Source organism: Balaenoptera musculus, chromosome 1 (assembly GCF_009873245.2).
Source record: "Balaenoptera musculus isolate JJ_BM4_2016_0621 chromosome 1, mBalMus1.pri.v3, whole genome shotgun sequence".
NCBI classification, from domain to species: Eukaryota; Metazoa; Chordata; class Mammalia; order Artiodactyla; family Balaenopteridae; genus Balaenoptera; species Balaenoptera musculus.
In genome coordinates this window covers 146,776,696-146,796,031 of record NC_045785.1, presented here as the reverse complement: position 1 = coordinate 146,796,031, position 19,336 = coordinate 146,776,696, and the positions used below count along the sequence as shown (strand labels likewise).

General features: G+C 42.0%; 1 protein-coding gene across 4 annotated transcripts in view; it reads left to right on the top strand.

The window, feature by feature from the left end:
* HHAT (hedgehog acyltransferase) overlaps nt 1–19,336 on the top strand; it is a 358,064-nt gene that overhangs the window by 46,294 nt on the left and 292,434 nt on the right. For all 4 annotated transcript variants that reach the window (XM_036874689.1, XM_036874661.1, XM_036874679.1 and 1 more), the window contains one exon: nt 18,380–18,493. In XM_036874689.1, coding sequence (XP_036730584.1) covers nt 18,380–18,493 — 114 coding nt within the window. The remainder of the gene's footprint in view (nt 1–18,379; nt 18,494–19,336) is intronic.

Sequence of the window (19,336 nt, the reverse complement as noted above, 5' to 3'; positions counted from 1 at the left end):
TTTCATTTCAGTTATTGTATTGTTCATCTCTGTTTGTTTGTTCTTTAATTCTTCTAGGTCTTTGTTAAACATTTCTTGCATCTTCTTGATCTTCGCCTCCATTCTTTTTCTGAGGTCCTGGATCATCTTCACTATCATTATTCTGAATTCTTTTTCTGGAAGGTTGCCTATCTCCACTTCATTTAGTTGTTTTTCTGGGGTTTTTTCTTGTTCCTTCATGTGGTACATAGCCCTCTGCCTTTTCATCTTGTCTGTCTTTCTGTGAATGTGGTTTTTGTTCCACAGGCTGCAGGATTGTAGTTCTTCTTACTTCTGCTGTCTGCCTTCTGGTGGATGAGGCTATCTAAGAGGCTTGTGCAAGTTTCCTGATGGGAGGGACTGGTGGTGCGTAGAGCTGGCTGTTGCTCTGGTGGGCAGAGCTCAATAAAACTTTAATCCGCTTGTCTGCTGATGGGTGGGGCTGGGTTCCCTTCCTGTTGGTTGTTTGGCCTGAGGCAACCCAACACTGGAGCTTACCTGGGCTCTTTGGTGGGGCTAATGGCGGACTCTGGGAGGTCTCATGCCAAGGAGTACTTCCCAGAACTTCTGGTGCCAGTGTCCTTGTCCCCACGGTGAGCCACAGCCTTCCCGCGCTTCTGCAGGAGACCCTCCAACACTAGCAGGCAGGTGTAGTTCAGTCTCCACTGGGGTCACTGCTCCTTCCCCTGCATCCTGATGTGCACACTACTTTGTGTGTGCCCTCCAAGAGTGGAGTCTCTGTTTCCTCCAGTCTTGTCGAAGTCCTGCAATCAAATACCACTAGCCTTTAAAGTCCGATTCTCTAGGAATTCCTCCTCCCGTTGCTGGACCCCCAGGTTGGGAAGCGTGACTTGGGGCTCAGATCCTTCATTCCAGTGGGTGGACTTCTGTGGTATAAGTGTTCTGCAGTCTGTGAGTCACCCACCCAGCAGTTATGGGATTTGATTTTACTGTGATTGCATCCCTCCTACCGTCTCATTGTGGCTTCTCCTTTGTCTTTGGATGTGGGGTATCTTTTTTGGTGAGTTCCAGTGTTTTCCTATCGATGATTGTCCAGCAGCTAGTTGTGATTCTCGTGCTCTCACAAGAGGGAGTGAGAGCACGTCCTTCTACTCCAGCATCTTGGTTCAGGGCCTGCCCTGTGATTTGTCTGAGAGGGGCTGAGAAGCTTAGGGGAGGCCAAAATGATATATTTTTACTGGGTGAATTTTGGTAGGTTTTGCTTTTTGAGGAATTATGCCATTGAATCTAAGTTGTCAAATTTATGTATATAGAGTTTTTCTTAGTATGCCTTATTATCCTCATAATGTCTGTGGACTTTGTAGTGATATCCCCCTTTTTATTCCTGATTTTGGTAATTTGGGTCATCTTGTTCTTTATTTTTTGCTTGTTTTTTGGAAATTTGTGAGCGTATTGATTTTTACAGAGAACCAGCTTTTTGTTTCCTGAGTTTTCTCTATTTTTCTGTTTTTGATTTCATTGATTTCTGCTCTTTATGTCCTTCTTCTTGCTTGCTCTGTGTTTGTTTAGCTCTTATTTTCTAGTTTCTTGTTGTGGTAGCTTAGAGTTTTGAGATTTTTACTCTAATGTAACTGTTAAGTGTTTTGTATTTTCTTCAGCATTGCTTTAGCTATACATTTTGATAAATTGTCTTTTCATTTTTTAAAAAATTAATTAATTTTTGGCTGCATTGGGTCTTCATTGCTGCGTGGGGCTTTCTCTAGTTGTGGCGAGCGGGGTCTACTTTTTGTTGTGGTGCGCGGGCTTCTCATTGTGGTGGCTTCTCTTTGTTGCAGAGCACGGGCTCTAGGTGTGAGGTCTTCAGTAGTTGTGGCATGCAGGCTCAGTAGTTGCTCCACGGCATGTGGGATCTTCCCAGACTAAGGCTCGAACCTGTGTCCCCTGCATTGGCAGGTGGATTCTTAACAACTGCGCCATCTGGGAAGTCCCTGTCTTTTCATTTTTATTCAGTTATATTTATTTTTTATTTCCCTCAAGACTTCCTCTTTGACTCGTGTTATTTAGAAAAGTGTTTGGAGATTTTCCTATTATCTTTCTGATACTGATTTCTAGTTTGATTCCATTGTTGTCCGAGAATACACTCTGTATCATGAAATTCTTTTAAATTTGTTGGGATTTGTTTTATGGCCCAGGATATAGTCTGTCTTAATGAATGTTCCATGGGTACTTGAAAAGAATGTGTATTCTGATGTTGTTGAATGGCATGTTCTACAAATGTTGATTAGATCCTGCTGGTTGGTAGTGGTAAGTTTTTTTGTATCCTTAATGATTTTCTGTCTGGTAGTTTTATCAGTTGCTGAGAGAGGTGTTAAAGCCTCCAACTATAGTTGTGGATTTGTCTATTTTTATCTGTTCTATCAGTTTTTGCTTCATATGTTTTACAGCTCTGTTGTTTGGTGCATATACATTTAGGATTGTTATGTCTTCTTGATGAATTGACTGTTTTATCATAACTTTATGATCGTTTCTGACGCTGGCGATTTTCTTTCACTGAAATCTACTTTATCTGATATTAATATAGTCACTACTGCTTTCTTTTGATTAAGATTTGTAGGGCCTATCCTTTTCTAACCTTTTATTTTCAACCTACCTATATCATTATTTTGAAGTGAATTTCTTGTAGATGGCATAGAGTTGGGTTGCTTCTTAAAAGTCCATTCTACCAATCTCTGTCTTTTAATTGGTGTATTTAATTTGATTGGGTTCAGATTTTTGAATCTTTAGGTTTATTCCTTTTGCAAATTTGGGAAATTTTTAGTTTTTATTTCTTTGAATATTTTTTCATCCCCACATTTTTCTCCTTTCTTTCTAGGATTCCAATGACACAAATGTTAGACCTTTTATAACCGTGTTACAGGTCCCTGAGGCTCTGTTTATTTTTTTCAGCCTATTTTTTTTCTCTGTTATTCAGACTGTGTAATATCTGTTGACATATCTTTAGGCTTAGTGATTCTTTCCTCTGTCATCTAACTCTGCTATTAAGTCCATCCAATGAGTTATTTTATTTTATTTATTCCTCAAGTCCTGAGGTCCCTAGCCAGTCTGCCTTCTTCTTTCCATCTTTCAGAATCTTCTTATGTTTGTTTTATAATTACATCCAGGGCTTTTAGCTGTCCTTAGTGGGAGGGTTAGGGAGAAATGTGTTCATTGTATCTTGACTGGAACTAGAAGTCTCTGTGTTGAAGTACTTAAAATAAGTTCAGACATGATAAAAAAAGATAAGTCATTTTAATAACAAATAAGTTTCTGCAGAGAGATCGTTGAGGCAATGCACTGTGGGGGAATGGTTGGTGGAGATGTGCCCGGAAGATGTGGTGAGCCTTGGATCTTGTTCTTGTTTGTCTCCATTCCTGGCCTTGGAGGTATCTCAGCTACTGTGATGGCTGACAAGTCTAAGGGATGCTTTGGGAGGGAAAGGTATAGAACACCTCCCTTCTCCTGTGTGTTTCTCCTTTACTCTCATACTACTACCACACTTACAGTACTTCTGACACCAGCTGTGTGTGCGGTTTCCCCACACCAAGCAGTTCTGCAAAACAGCTGGGTGTCCTACAGTTTAACTCAATTCTGACACTACCTGGAGATAGCATCAGATCCCACAGGTTAAGGGCTCAACCCCACAAGACTGCTCCCCCTACCTCCCTTAAGATGCCAACTGCAAGTCCAGTTTGTTACCTGTGTTTCTGACCAACTGGTTTTAAATTGGAGCTTCCCACCACCCCTTCCTCGGGTTCAATTAATTTGCTAGAGCAGCTCACAGAACTCAGGAAAATAGTTAACTTACTGTTTACTGGTTTATTATAAAAGGATATAATAAAGCATACAGATGATCATCCAAATGGAAGAAATGCATAGGGCAGGGTATGTGGGAAGGGGCATGGAGTTTTCATGCCCTCTCCAAGAGCATCACTCTCCCAGTACCTCTATGTGTTCACCAATCCGGAAGCTCTCTGAACCCTGTCCTTTTGGGATTTTTATGGAGGCTTCCTCATGTAGGCAGAATCGATTATTAACTTCATTTCTAGGCCTTCTCCCTTCTCTGGACAACGGGGAGTGGGGCTGAAAATTCCAAGCTTCTAATCCCGGCCTGGTCTTTCTGGTGACCAACCCGCATCCAGTAGCCCACTGAAAGTCACCTTATTAGAACAAAAGACACTGCTGTTACTCAGGAAATTCCAGGGGATTTAGAAGCTTTGTGTCAGGAACCAGGGTCAAAGACCAAATATTCAAACAAAAGGTGTTCCTAGTGCTCTTATCACAGGAAATTACAAGGTTTCAGAAGTTCTGTGCTAGGCACCATGGGCAGTCAACAATATACATTTTCTATTATTTCACAGGGAGGTCTCTCTTTGAGAGCTTGGGCAGCCAGCTAATGGGCAAAGGGGACAGATTGAAAAGATACATGGGAGAATCCTTCCACATACTCTGATTGCTCACTTTCCTGGTCTTTCATGCAGTGTGTAAAATTCAAGGAGAGAAATGGTATGTGGGATTATGAAAAGCTCCCCTCCTCCCCCCTGGATGGATGGCAAAAATGTCCGTTTTTCCTTTCTCTCTCTTGTATTATTCTTATCTTTCTTAATTGGCCTTCTGCCCTGGAGACCTTCAACATTTTGGGATTCCATCTGGAGTTGCAGTTTGCTAGTATTTGCCCACCACAGAGACGTTACATGTTAATGAGTTTTCTTGAATGTGTGAAGACTTCCTAAGAAGAAAGCAAATTCTCTGAGCGTGAGGGCCATTTTAGGGGCCATGGCTTCCAAAGGACTGGGGATCATTTTTTTTCTCCATGTTACTGTGACTTAGTCTTTTTGGTGTTCTGGATGAGTGACACTAATGAGATGCATGATTCATTAGCATAGTTTGTAGCTGGGAAATCTTATGAGCTTGTATAACTTGCTGTCTAGCCATCCCATTCTATTACTTTTTTTTTTTTTTTGGTCATGACCCCTAACTTATTTAGCAGTTTTATTAATTGTTTATAGCTCATTTCTCCACATACCTTATAGAAAATATAGTTAGTGTTTTTCTAGTTTGAGAGATATAGAGACTATAATATAGTTTTTGTGCCTTTGATTTCATACCAGAATTTAATATTTCTTTAAAAAGATTGATTCTTTGTTAGCTTTAGGAAGAAAGAAAGGGAGAAATATGGAACTGACAAAGTATGGAGAGAGAATCTATATATGTTTGATCACATATATTGCACATATCTTGAATAATCCGGAGCAACTTCTAGAAAGCAGGGAGGTAGAGGTATAGCCCGAGGATGTTACTGAGTTTGGGTTGGCAATTGGGTTGAAGAGATTCAAAGAATCCACCCACATTAATTAGGTCCCCTTGGTGAATTCAGTCATTTTGAGAGGTTTTCTCTTTCCTTCTTGTGCAGAACACCTCCCACCCCCATTATACCCTGGACCTATTTGCAAGGCTTAGATCCTGAGGGCCAGTTAAGAGACTGGATGGTACATGTTAAACAGCACTGTTGTTACCGAGTCCAAGCTTGCTCTGCTTGCCGCACGACAGGCCAATAAATCGGGAGACGTGGCGTTGAGGCAACGAATAGCGACTTTATTCGGAAAGTCAGCAGACTGAGAAGATGGCGGACTAGGGTCCCCCAAAAACCATCTTACAGGGTCTGGATGACAGTTTCTTTTATAGAACAGAGGGGGAGGAGGTGAGGAAGTACAGTAAAAAGGCCATTTATCTTGTAAAATAGGATGGGATGTTCTGCAGCCATTCACAGGTGGGCAGGGTCAGAATGTTTCTCTGTGAGCTGAACAAAAACCTTTTAGTTTAACAGGCAGAGGGGCAGGGTTCCTTGTGGCAGGCCATTATGTACGCTTACAGCCATAGACAGTGATTATAATAACAAAAGCAGTGAAAAGCAAAGGTTAAAATAAAAGAAGCAGATCCAACATGGAGTCAGAATTGGCTCTTCCCTTTTGCACTGTTTGTGCTAGTCCTGTCGATGGTGTCCCCACCCTTGTGAGCATCTTCTTTACCTGGGCAGGATGGTAAAGACGTTTAAGCAGAGACTTGTTATTTACAGAAAAAAAAAAGTTTTGTTAGTGAAAATATTTTATCTTTGAGGAAATGTTGGGGAAAGAGTGTTGTCTCTGGAAATTGTGAGCAGTAAAATAATTTAGTTCAAATTATTTTAGAAATAGCAAAGCATCTGTTGAAAGATAAAGAAAACTCTTCCAATAATTGCTAAATGAATCATTAGCCTGAGTTCATCCAGAGAGCAGTGCTGCTTCTGTGCAAAATCCCTACAAATTAGTCATCTTTTTTTTCTTTCCCCTTTGGAGAATTATAGACCATTAAGGTGAGCTTGCTGCCTTTGAATGTGTAGGGAAACATTTCTGGATTCAAGTATCTTATAAAGGTTTTCTCTATTCATAGATAAGTTTTGCTCAGTGTGTTTGGGAATTAGGTATGGTCTCAAAGTAAATAATATGCACAAGTGCTGTTTAGGAAATAGATATGCAAAAGTGTTTAGTGTTTCTGTTGTATTGCTTTTTTTTTGCAAAATGTTGGATATGAGGTAAGGAAAACAGTAAATATATACAGCTCTCCTTCTTTTCCCTATTCAAGGAGAAAATAGCTATGGTAATGAAAAATATAGACCAGTGGGTAAGGTAGATAATTTTCTATTTGGTTTTGAAATCCATAAATTGGTGCACTTATGAATGTGAAACACTCACTGCCTTCATTATCCAGTTCTAGAACACTCCTTGGAGTGATCTACCTGGTGTTTTTTTCTCCATTTATTTTTCTCCACCGAATAATGTTCTTCAAAGTGAATTATTTTCATAATGCTTCTATAATACAGCTAGAGCTGTACTGCAGTCAGAAGAAAAATCCTTTCCAAAGTATGTTGATCAAGGCTCCATTACAGACAACAGAATCCACCCCAGTCAGTTTAAGCAGAAAGGACTTTATTGCAGGGATTTAAGGAGATTTCAGAATAGTCGAAAGGACTATAGGGATGGGCACTAAGTAAGGTTCCTGGAGCAATTCCCAGAGCCACCCTGTAAAACCGTGGCTGCTGCCCAGCCCCTGGCTGGAGAACGCAGTGCTATGGTGCACTAGCAAAAGCTGCCACACCAGGAAGCTACAGCACCTCTGGACTGACTGGACCCTGGAGCCTCCACCGTGGCTGCTGCAGAATAACAAGAGCCTCTGCCACCATCCTTTCAGAAGTCTCAAAGCCCATACATTTTTATGTTCGTTCTTTCACCTTCAAGTCTGCGTGTGTGTGTTTTTTCATCAGACGCTAGGTCCAAAGGGAACATGCTAGCTACAGGGAATTCTGGGAAATGTAGTTTTTTGCCTTCTAACCTCTAATGTATAGGAAGTCAAGCTAGAAGTGGTCGGAGGAGTGTTGATTGAGGCAATTGGCAGTATCAGCCACGCAGAGCAGATATTTTATTTTGAGAAGAAGGTTAAGATGGTTGCTTTCCCAAGGCATTTTAGATGTTTCAGCTTTTCTGAATGCAGATGTTCCCCTTTTGTTAATCATGGATTCACTCCTTTCCAGTCCAGTTTCTAGAACCTGTCTGCTTTCCTTTCTTTTGACTGGGTTTGAGGGAATCTTGAGCAGGTCCCCTCTCTACCTCTATCTGTCTCCATATCTATGAGTATCTCTATCTGTTTCAGGATATACAGCTTGAAAACTCTCAGATTTATGTTTCTGGGGCTATCAGAATAAAATAGAGTGTGTTGTTTGTTTTTTTGTTTGTATATTTACTTAAACACACACATAGTACTTAATAAGTACTAGGCACTATTCCAAGTGTTTTCCATATTTTAATTTAAGTCTTATAATTAAATCATGAAATAGACCCTCTATTATGACAGTACTCTATTTTGTCCATCTCTTTAGAGCAAGTAATTGATATAACCAGAGGGTGGGCCTTGAGTTGGTGAAGATAATCTGCAGAGCACATCATGCACTAGAAATATTCCATGAGTTTCTGTTCTCTAACTGTGATTATAAAGACATTCAAGGATAGATGCCAGGTTCTCCACTTTTTGTGTCTCTTATTCCCTTTTCCCGGTAGACTGTGCTTACACTAGCTCTTAAAAATGATTGGGGGGGCTTCCCTGGTGGCGCAGTGGTGGAGAATCTGCCTGCCAATGCAGGGGACATGGGTTTGAGCCCTGGTCTGGGAAGATCCCACATGCCGCGGAGCAACTAGGCCCGTGAGCCACAATTACTGAGCCTGCACGTCTGGAGCCTATGCTCCGCAACAGGAGAGGCTGCGACAGTGAGAGGCCCGCGCACCGCGATGAAGAGTGGCCCCCACTTGCCACAACTAGAGAAAGCCTTCACACAGAAACGAAGACCCAACACAGCCATAAAAATAAATAAAATAAATAAATTTAAAAATGATTTGGGGCTTCCCTGGTGGCGCAGTGGTTGAGGGTCTGCCTGCCAATGCAGGGGACACGGGTTCGAGCCCTGGTCTGGGAAGATCCCACATGCCACGGAGCAACTGGGTCCGTGAGCCACAATTACTGAGCCTGCGCGTCTGGAGCCTGTGCTCCGCAACAAGGGAGGCCGCGGTGGTGAGAGGCCCGCGCACCGCGATGAAGGGTGGTCCCCGCTTGCCGCAACTGGAGAAAGCCCTCGCACACAAACGAAGACTCAACACAGTCATAAATAAATAAATAAAAGAACGTGAATTTCTTTAAAAAAAAAAAAATGATTTGACCCATATGTCATTCAGTTTATTCAACAAGCGTTTATTGAGTGTCTAGTATGTGTTGGTTTCTTGGAGGATACAGTGCTAAATGTACATGTAGTCCCTTTTGGGGCGGGGGGAGAGGTCACAGTTTAGTGGAGAGGCAGCTCAGTAACCTACAGTTAAAGTACAATGTGGTAAATTGCCATGATATGGGTAACCATCATACATTGAGGGAGCATAGACAAGGAACAATCTGTCTGAACTCTAAATGGATGGATTAGGTAAAGCTTCCTGGGAGAGGGCTTGCCTGACCTGAGGCCTGAAAGATAGGTCATCATCCTGATATTTGAGGGGCAGGTTTCTCCAAGTAAAGGGAGCAAAGGGTGGGAAGTTTCGGCCATATGAACACAGCACATTTGGGTGGTCAGCACGGCCATGTTGCAGAACTGGGGAGAAAAGTTGGGTAGGATGATGAAGGCTGGACAGGGCCAGATAGGAAGAGCTGTATGCATCTTGCTGAGAATGTTTCTCTGGTATGCTAAGGGGGAAACCTGAAGAATATTACGTGGGAGAGTGACCTGATCAGGTGTGATCTTAAAAATGTTACTTTGGGGGGCCTTCCCTGGTGGCACAGTGGTTGAGAGTCTGCCTACCAATGCAGGGGACACGGGTTCAAGCCCTGGTCTGGGAAGGTCCCACATGCCGCGGAGCAACTAGGCCCGTGAGGCACAACTACTGAGCCTGCGTGTCTGGAGCCTGTGCTCCACAAGAGAGGCCGCGATAGTGAGAGGCCCGCGCACCGCGATGAAGAGTGGCCCCCGTTTGCCACAACTAGAGAAAGCCCTTGCACAGAAACGAAGACCCAACACAGCCAAAAATAAATAAATAAATAAAATAAATTAAAGAGGAAACATTAAAAAAAAATGTTATTTTGGTGCTGTGAAGAGGGAACAGAATGGGGGGAACAAGACCAATTATGCAGAGAATAGTCCCCACCTTTGAAGTATGTCCAGCGCAGAGTACCAGGAGGAAAAAGATGTGCAGTAGCTCTGAGTTTTTCCTGGATAACCAAGGGTAATGGGTGTGCTGCGGCTGAGACTTCTGTGGCCTTCATAGAATCTGCTTCATCTGTAGATGTAGACTTCAGAGCTAATAGTAAATTACCTAAAAATGCCATCCATATGTGTTATAAAACAATGTTCCTGACCTACTCTTACTAGGAGATAAGTGGTGGGTCTAGGAGAAATGGTAATCCCTTAGAAGAGGGGCCTGCAAACCAGGGCCTTTGGACCAAATTTGGCCCTCCACCTGTTTTTGTGAGTACAGTTTTTTTGGAGCACAGCTGCTCCCATTTGTTTATGTCTTACTATGACTGCCTTTGGGCTACACCATCAGAGTTGAGTAGTTGCCACAGAGACTCTATAGCTCACAAAGCTGAAAATATTTACCATCCAGCCCTTTATTAAAGTTTGCTAGCCCTTGTTTCAGTGTGATTATTTTGATAGCAATAAGCAGGATGGATTTGGAGGGACGAGTTCAATTTTAGAGGCATTAACATTTTCTAACTTTAGACTTTGCACTTCACCAATCAATCCCTTTAGCTTTTATGATCCCTTTAACCTCTAATTATATAAACGCCATTTGCAGCAACATGGATGGACCTAGAGGTTATCATACTAAGTAAAGTAAGTCAGACAAAGACAAATATCATATGATATCACTTATATGTGGAATCTTAAATATGACACAAATGAACTTATCTACAAAACAAAAACAGACTCACAGACATAAAGAACAGACTTGTGGTTGCCAGAGAGGTGGGAGGGTTGGATGGACTGGGAGTTTGGGGTTAGCAGATGCAAACTATTACATATAGAATGGATAAACAACAAGGCCCTCCTGTATAGCACAGGAACTATATTCAATATCCTGTGGTAAACCATAATGGGAAAGAATATGAAAAAGAATATATATATATATATATATATACATGCATATATGTATAACTGAGTCACTTTGCTATGCGGCAGAAATTAACATTGTAAATCAACTATACTTCAATAAAATAAATTTTAAAAAATTCTATTTATATAAAGGAGGACTGACCAGCCTGAGGTCACGTAAGGGTAGGTGACAGAACTGAGACTCAAGCCTGGGTCTCCTGAACGTGAGCACAAGTCCAGTCTCTGCCACACACAGCACACCACTGGCTCCATCAGCCACTTCGAGAATAAGGTCACTTTCCCTGCATTGTGATAGACGCAAATTCGAGGTGAGAATAGTATCTCCGGGAAACAGGCAGGCCTTCCTCTGAGGCCATCCATTACAATCACTTTCCTCTGTGTTCTTGGTGTCCTTTACTAGGAGGGATGTTAAAGCCCAGGATCTCCTCATTAGTGATGTTAATTCCCTCTGTTAACTCTGTGGGAATCTCCACCCGTGCTCCCTTCAAGGCCCCAGAAGAGTGTAGAAATGAAGGTCAGATTTAACTCTATTGAGTCAATGGAAGTAGCTGAACATTCCAGTTAGGCTGCAGCTCTTCCTGAACCCTGAGGAATTGAATTTTACAATTCTAAGGTCCTGAACCCTCCTTCTGGTGGGTACTGAGCCAAGACTGTCTGCACCCGGGAGATTTCTATCACGTTCTTTCAGTTCCTGATCGCGTTTATGGTTGGTAATAAATTTGCTGGTCAGAGCAGATTTCATCATTAAGTAAATAGCCATTTTAGCCTTTGTATCGATCTTAACAAAAAAATAATTCTTTCATACAAACCGAAAGAATTATTGAATTTAAAAAATTCAGATGCAAAATCCTGCTGACTGACAGGATTAACTTTTCAGGGAGCACTTTATGTAATAAGATATATCCCAAAGCCAATTTTTACCCCGTTATTTCCAGCAACTGCTGACGTTTGCCCCCAGGATGAAATTGGAATGTTAAAACAGCAGATTTCTCAAGTGTCTGCCCGAGGAGGTAAGCAGGCTCAGAGCAGGAAGGGGCCTTGTTGAAAGAGCTGAGTTCTCTGTGATGCTAGTAAAACTCCCTGTGGGCAGAGGGTTAGTTTTTTTGGCCTTAAAAACTCAAACTTGGAATGTAAAATGGTGTAGCCACTGTGGAAAACAGTTTGCAGGTTGCTCAAAACATTACACATAGAATCATGATATGACCCAACAGTACTACTCCTAGGTATAGACCTAAAAGAATTGAAAATGGGTATTTTAACAAACACTTGTACACAGATATTTATAGCTTTAGTCACAGTAGACAAAAGGGGGAAACAGCTGAAATATCCATTAATGGATGAAGAGATAAACAAAATGTGGTATATCCCTATAATGGGATGTGATTCAGCCATAACAAAGAATGGCGTACTCGTACGTGTTACAATGTGGATCAACCTTAGCAACATTATGCTGAGTAAAAGAAGCCAAGTCACACATTGCAGGACTCCATTTATATGAAATACCCAGCGTAGCTAAATCCATAGAGGTAGAAAGCAGGTTCATGATTGTCAGAGCCTGGGGGAGGAGGGTGGAATGGGGAGTGACCAATTAATGGGTACAGAGCTTCCTTTTGGGGTGACGGAAATGTTTGGAACTAGATAGAGGTGGTGGTTACACAACACTGGAAGTGTAGATGCCACTGAGTTGAATTTAATGTGATTAATTCTATGCTATGTGACTTTACCTTAAACCAACAGCAGCAAAACAACAAATCCCCCCAACTCAAGCTTTTTCAGAATCCCTAAGTTGTGGAGTTTCAGTTCTGTTAAATCCTGGCAAATAATCTTCTAATAATATTTGAGTTAAAGTTTCAGCTACTGGTAAGAGCAGTGATTTACTGGAAAGTAGGCAAGGTCTTGGGAGAGTCTGGGTTAAAAAACTGGTGGTGGACTTGGTGTAACTGATTTTATCTGTGGGATGACTTTCTCAGCCTCCCTTGGGGTGTCTTGGTAGGTGGTTTGGGGTTGTACTTGGTACCGGGTGCTTTAACAACATTTGAGTCCAGTGGCCTGGCCATATTAGCCATGGGATTGTTATCTTCAGCCAGTGTTAATTCAACATGGTCTGAGGAATGCAGGAAAAAAGCAGAGAAGGAGAGTTTTGGCCATCCCCCTGTGATAACACTGCAGGACTCCAGCTAAGGGGCCAGGAGTGAGGGTGCTGTCATCTGGTGAGCTTCAGGGCTGATGGGAATTCATGGCTAGAATAAGGAAAAATTTACTCAGTGGTGAGTTGGCAACATAAGATCTTCATTTGCCAGGAGTTTTTTCTTTTAACTTTCTGCGCTTGAAGTACTAGATGATTTTGAAAGAGATTTGAACCACCAGATATGAGTACACATGTTTAAAAAAAAAAAAAAGGTCATTTGGCAACATTAGGAAATCATTTAAAATTCAAAATACTAAAAAGTAAACCTTTAGCACACCCATGTTCATAACAGCATTATTCACAACAGCCAAGAAGTGGAAGCAACCCAAATGTCCATTGACAGATGAATGGATAAATAAAATGTGGGGTGTCCATACAGTGGTGGAATATTATTCAGCTTCAGAAAGGAGGGGAATTCTGCAGTATGCTGCAGCATGGATGAACCTTGAGGACATTGTGTCAAGTGGAACAAGCCAGACACAAAAGGACAAATGCTGTATGATTCCACTTACATGAGGTACCCAGAGTAGTCAAATCCATAGAGAAAGAAGTAGAATGGTGGTTGTCAGGGGTGAGGGTGAGGTATGAACGGGGAGTTACCGTCTAATGGGTACAGAATTTCAGTTTTACAAAACAAAGAGTTCTGGAGGTGGATGGTGGTGATGGTTGTATCACAGCGTGAATGTACTTAATGCCACTAAGCTGCACACTTAAAAATGGTTAAGATGGTAAATTGTATGTTACATATATTTTACTACATGAGGCACAGACTTTGCAGCCTGAGGACCTGGGGTTTTAAAGTCAAGCTCTGGCATATATTAGCTGTGGGACCTTGGATGTGATATTTAACCTTTCTGAGGATAGTTTTCTTTTTCTTATCTTGCTATAGGCAGAATCATAGCACATAGTTAGTCTGTATGCTATAGTTTCTTCCCAATCTGGGGAAGAGGCTGGATGACTGGGGAACTTTCTGGAACAGAGCAGGCTGACAGTGTGGATGTGGAACTTGGAGGCCTGGGTTGGTGCCATGGGAGTGTGAGGGGGGATCTCTCCCCCCTACCCCCCGAATCATGGGCACTCAGTCAGGACGCTGTTTGTAGGCGGGTGACTAGCTATTCTCTTAGTACTTCTTTCCTTTAGTATTTTTTCCTTTTGGAAAAAAATAACTTTTTTTCCACCCTTTGAAAGCAATCTGCCCTTCATCTTACATACAGGAAGGCTCAGGGCCAGATAGTTAAGTGACTCATCCAAGTTTACGCAGGGGGAGAAATGTGATGAGAACTTAGGTCACCTGATTTCACTTCCCCACCATTTTAAAGGCCTACTGATTGTTGGGTAATCATGATAGAAATTTGTGGTTAAGTCAAGGTTTTTGCTCTCAGGAACTTACTATTTTTTCCCTCTAGAGAGAAAATACATGAAATAGCTAGAATGAAAAGTGCTATAATAAATATGCTATAGTAAGATGTGCTATCGTAAAAGTGCTAGAATTGAGTTGTGAATTGACAGAGAAAGGGATGCAGTGAGGTGCACCTGGAAGGGTGGAGAAGTCTTCACACCGGAGCTGACATGTCTGTGGATACGGGGCATTAAGGAGGCATCCCCGGGGTTGGAAACAGTTTGGTCGGATAGTGGGGTGTGTGTATGTGTCTGGGAGTGGTGGGGGAATCCAGGTAGAGCGTCAGCACAAGTAGAAACATCTTGGAAAAGGGCTTCCTCTTTGGTATCAGACAGGACTGGGTTTGAAACCCAGCTCTGCCGCCTCTAGTTTTGCCTGCTCTGACCTCCAGTTAACTCATCTGTAACATGGATTAACAAAAGGGAAAGGTCTCAGTTGTATCTCTGGTATATGTAGATGAATGACACCACTGTTACCTGTCTTGCTTTACAGTGGTTTTCAGAGTCCGGGGTGTTAGTGTTGGTACCCTGACCTCCTCCATGGTGAGGAATTCTACATTTCCCCCCACCCCGGCCCCGTACCTAGTGTAGAACTCTGCTCTCTATGGGACAAGAGGCCCAGATCCTTTTCCTTGTTAAGAGTAGGAGAAATAATGTTTCACCAGGAAGTTAGAGTCACTATTTAAGATACCCAGAATCATCATGTCCTTAGAGTTCTCTGTTCTTGCCTCATTGCACACTGAAAGCCTCAGAATGAATAACCATGCTTAACTCACTCAGTTTATTAAATTCTCACATCTAGGCGCTCAGAGCTTTCCATGGTGAGCAGGATGATGGTCGCTCTGTTTGTGAATATTACATGGTTAGCTTTAGTGTGTCCCTGCCCGGGAATGGCATGGGGTGGTGTGAGCTGTTAAGGGTTCTCTGGGCTTATGAACAATGTAGGGAATCATGATGGATGATGTCAATCTCTACTACTTGCAATGTGGTCCCCAGGCCAGCAGCATGGCATCCCCTGAGAGCTTTGATGAAAGACAGAATCCCAGGCCCTATCCCAGACTTCTTGGATCAGAATCTGCATTTTAGCAAAATCTGTAGGTGATTTGTGTGTCCACTGAGGTTTGAGAAGTGCTGATGTAGAAGACTGGATGTGAATCTTGGAGTTCAGGCTCCCCTTTCTCCACGGGGGAGCCTTCCTGGTTTTGTCCAGCTAGAATTTTTCCCCGGTTTATATTTGACTTCCTTACAGAACCAAAGAAGAGGCTTCTAATTGACTAAGAATTACAGGATCGAGAAAGGAAATGGGGAGGGAACAAAACATGAAAAGGTTGTTCTTGATTTGAGACTTTAAGATTTACCTTGAAATGAGTGAGCTCAGGGTCTATAAGGCTTTTGCTTTTGGAATCAGGCAAGTCAACATTTTTCTTCCCCAAATCAGTAACTGCTACTTATTGGCCATCTTCTATTCATTAATTCAGCTTTTCTGTCTGGTTATTTCCTTTAGGTAAATATTTTAAATGGAGAAGAATAGACATAAGAAAAATATTTTTATTTCCTTTAAATGGCTCTTTTCTGAAATAATTAGTGATGAGAGACTGTGTAGTTTTGTTGATGGGATTTTTAAAAAAATTTTATTTAATTTGTTTATATCTGGCTGCATTGGGTCTTCATTGCTGCGCGCGGGCTTTCTCTAGTTGTGGCGAGCGGGGACTCCGCTTCGTTGAGGTGCTCGGGCTTCTCATTGCGGTGGCTTCTCTTGTTGCAGAGCACAGTCTCTAGGCGCATGGGCTTCAGTAATTGTGGAGTGGGGGCTCAGTAGTTGTCGCTCACGGGGTCTAGAGCGCAGGCTCAGTAGTTGTGGCGCATGGGCTTAGTTGCTCCGCGGCATGTGGGATCTTCCTGGACCAGGGCTCGAACCTGTGTCCCCTGCATTGGCAGGCGGATTCTCAACCACTGCGCCACGAGGGAAGCCCTGTTGATGGGATTTTATCAGCACAGGGTTTTCAGTAGTTCTGGGCCTTAGGATGAAGCATAAAGATTTTTTTGGTTTCTTGAATGTTATGAGATATTATTTCATTTTTCCCCCCTAGAAATTAAACTTGGAAAAGTTTTGAAACATAGGTATAAGTCTGAGGTGATGAATTGTAATGTAATTCTGAATGTTCAATAACATTATTTATATTTAAAAAGCTAAAATGTTGGGATTTTTATTTTGAGGGGGGTAAAAAAATTCAATCTTGGTTTTTAGTGTCTGCATCCATGTTACAAAGTGGCATTTTACTAGCATGGCCTCATCACATCACCTTTGCGCCTTTAATCAGCTGAGTGACTCTCCACTAATTTGACATTTTTAAGATGGGGAAGTGAGCTCTGGAACAGGGATGAAGCCAGGTTAATGACTTGAGTTCTCTGCTCTGCTGCTGCCTGGGTGTGCAGCGTGGGCACGTCCTGGGCTCTGATGTAGTCAGTCTTTGAATGGAAGGAATTGGACCAGATCTGTGATTTTCATGGGATGGGGGCTCTATGAGCAGGTTGTGTGTGTATCAGGATCTTGGTTGTGGGGAAAACGTGTTGTTTGAGAAGCACAGTACTGCTGTCTTTCTTCATCTGGAAAATAGAAAAACTTTTTTTTTTTTTTTTAACAAGAGGCAACATGTAAAGCATGATACAATCTTAGCTGGTTAACACAGGATGGAAAGCACATGGGACTAGCAGTTAGTGGCAAGTAACAATTTTTAGTGAGTACTGTGTGCCGGGTACTGTTTTAAAATTTTGATATGCGTGTATTTTCAGTTAAACTTCACAAATTCCTAGAAAATCAGTCCTGTTATCATATGAGCAGACAGCAGAAAGGTGAAGTGTCTCACTCAAGGTCATCACAGCCAGTATGTAGGTAGATCTGGGATCCAAACCCAAGATGAATCGGCAGCCTAAGCTGCTACATTTGCTACCTCTACATCCATAGTCTGATATGAATCAAGATCACTTCAATCTATATTTTACCTTCTGAAAGAAAGAGTTTTGTAATATGTGTAACTTGTGTGAAATTGCCCCTCAATCCTCAGGTGCAAAAAAAAAAAAAGAAAAAAATAGAAAAAGATAGAAAAAAAATCCTATTTTCCTTTAAACCCAATTAAAAATTTGACTCAAAGTTTCACTTGTAGAGACGGATGAGATGTTCAGTATCGGTAGATCAATAGTCAGCGGGGGATTCCTTCATCACCCACACGATTGGCTAGAAAATTCTGAGGGCCTCAAATCTGCACTCCATCCTGGTGGTGCCGAGATGCTCATGGGCCAAGCCCGCATTATCCGTTTGAGAGTGGCCAATCACTGTGCTTATTCCCTCCATGCTCAGCGTGGCTGCCATGATCTCCCCGGAGCTCCAGAGGCCGAGGCTTTTAGGTGTGAGCCCCCAGGTGTCCACGGGTCCAATCTTGCCAGAGGTTATCACCTGCCCTTGTCAGGGAGCCATACAGACACAGAGCCTGGTACAGATGCAGACAAAGGGCACTGATGGACATAGCTTCCCAAGGTGAAGGGAAGTATATCTTTCATTCTTTCCTTGTAATCTTACAGGGAATTAGTTAATTTCTCTATCAAATTTTCCTCCTGCCTGTAAGTGACAGCAAGATTTAACATGACTGACCTTACACGATTTTATTAGTGTCCAGTGTACATTTCTCTTGCTGGTGAAAGCATCTAGGTGATGAAACTGAGATATGCTAAGTTGTTATTTGTACCATCTATGTGATGCTGGGTAAATGAACTGAATTCTTTAAGTCTCTGTTTCATATTTTATAATGTGGGGTCAATAATAGTTTCTATCCCATAGAGGGTCCAGAGGTTGGGGGATCAGCTTTAACAAAGACACTCAATGGGGGAATGGCAATGAAACCAGCTAAGCTGGAGGGGAGGGTATAAGTAGGTGTGGTGTGTGGTGGGGTAGATGCTGGAAATGTTGTGTAAATGCCATTTTATAGCATTTGGACTCACATTGGCCTTCTTCTTGCAATTGTTTTATTAACTGGAGTTTGTGTTCTGCCTCAAACACGTACCAAGATCCCTCTGATAAACTGCTGTTTTGGCCGATTTAGGACCCAACTGACTTTGAGTGGAGCTTCTGGATGGAGTGGGGCAAGCAGCGGCTGGTGTGGCTTCTCCTTGGCCACGTGGGTGTGTCTCAAGTAGCCAACCTGCTTGCAAGGAAGGTACGGTTATGTGCATCACTTCCGTTTAAGCTTCTTTCTCCTTTGCTTTTTGTGAAGAAAGAGACCTGAGCTAGGAAATCAGGAGACATGGATATTAAGCCTTGGAAGACTGGAAAAGATGAGAAAGAATTGTTACTGGTCAATAAGATAGATTATCAGATAAAAAGATAAAAATAAAAGATAAAGATAAGATAAATTGTTAATGATGTTGATAAGATAAAAATTTCATACATGCTTATCCTGTGCTTACTTCCTCCAAGTCGTTTTTCAAACCAATGAATATGAAGGTTTTAGAGTAAAACTAACTTCAGATGGTATTCTTTAAGACCATTCTTAATCACATGATCTTATAAAAACCACCTGTTGAGAATCTATGTGATTTCAGTTCAGAAGAAAGAGAATGATTTCATTAAGAAGTGGGAATGATTTTCACGTCAAGTAATTTATGCTACAGTAGCTGTTGTAGATCAGAATTCTAGTATTTTGCTCTTTCCTTGGCCTGGTTTCGAAAACAAGAGATTCTTCCAAGCAGATGTTTGAAAAGTGCTTTTGCAAGAGGTGGGATTGAGAACCTCTTTATATTGTAGCTAATACAGGGCCTGAGATAGTGCCAGGAGGATCTTTCTCTAGTGTAGGGGCCAGGCTTTGTCCAGCATCCTCTCATATATGCATCTTGCCTCTGTGGTTTCCTAGTCTGAAAAAAAATGAGTCTGTGCTTGGAAATCTACCCAGTAAAAACAAAGCACAGCCAAAAATGGACTTGGAAGTCAACCCAGGAGAAATGTTTGATTCTTAGAGGTTCACGGAGGTGAAGAAACTGAAGGGACAGAAGAAGCAGGAGCC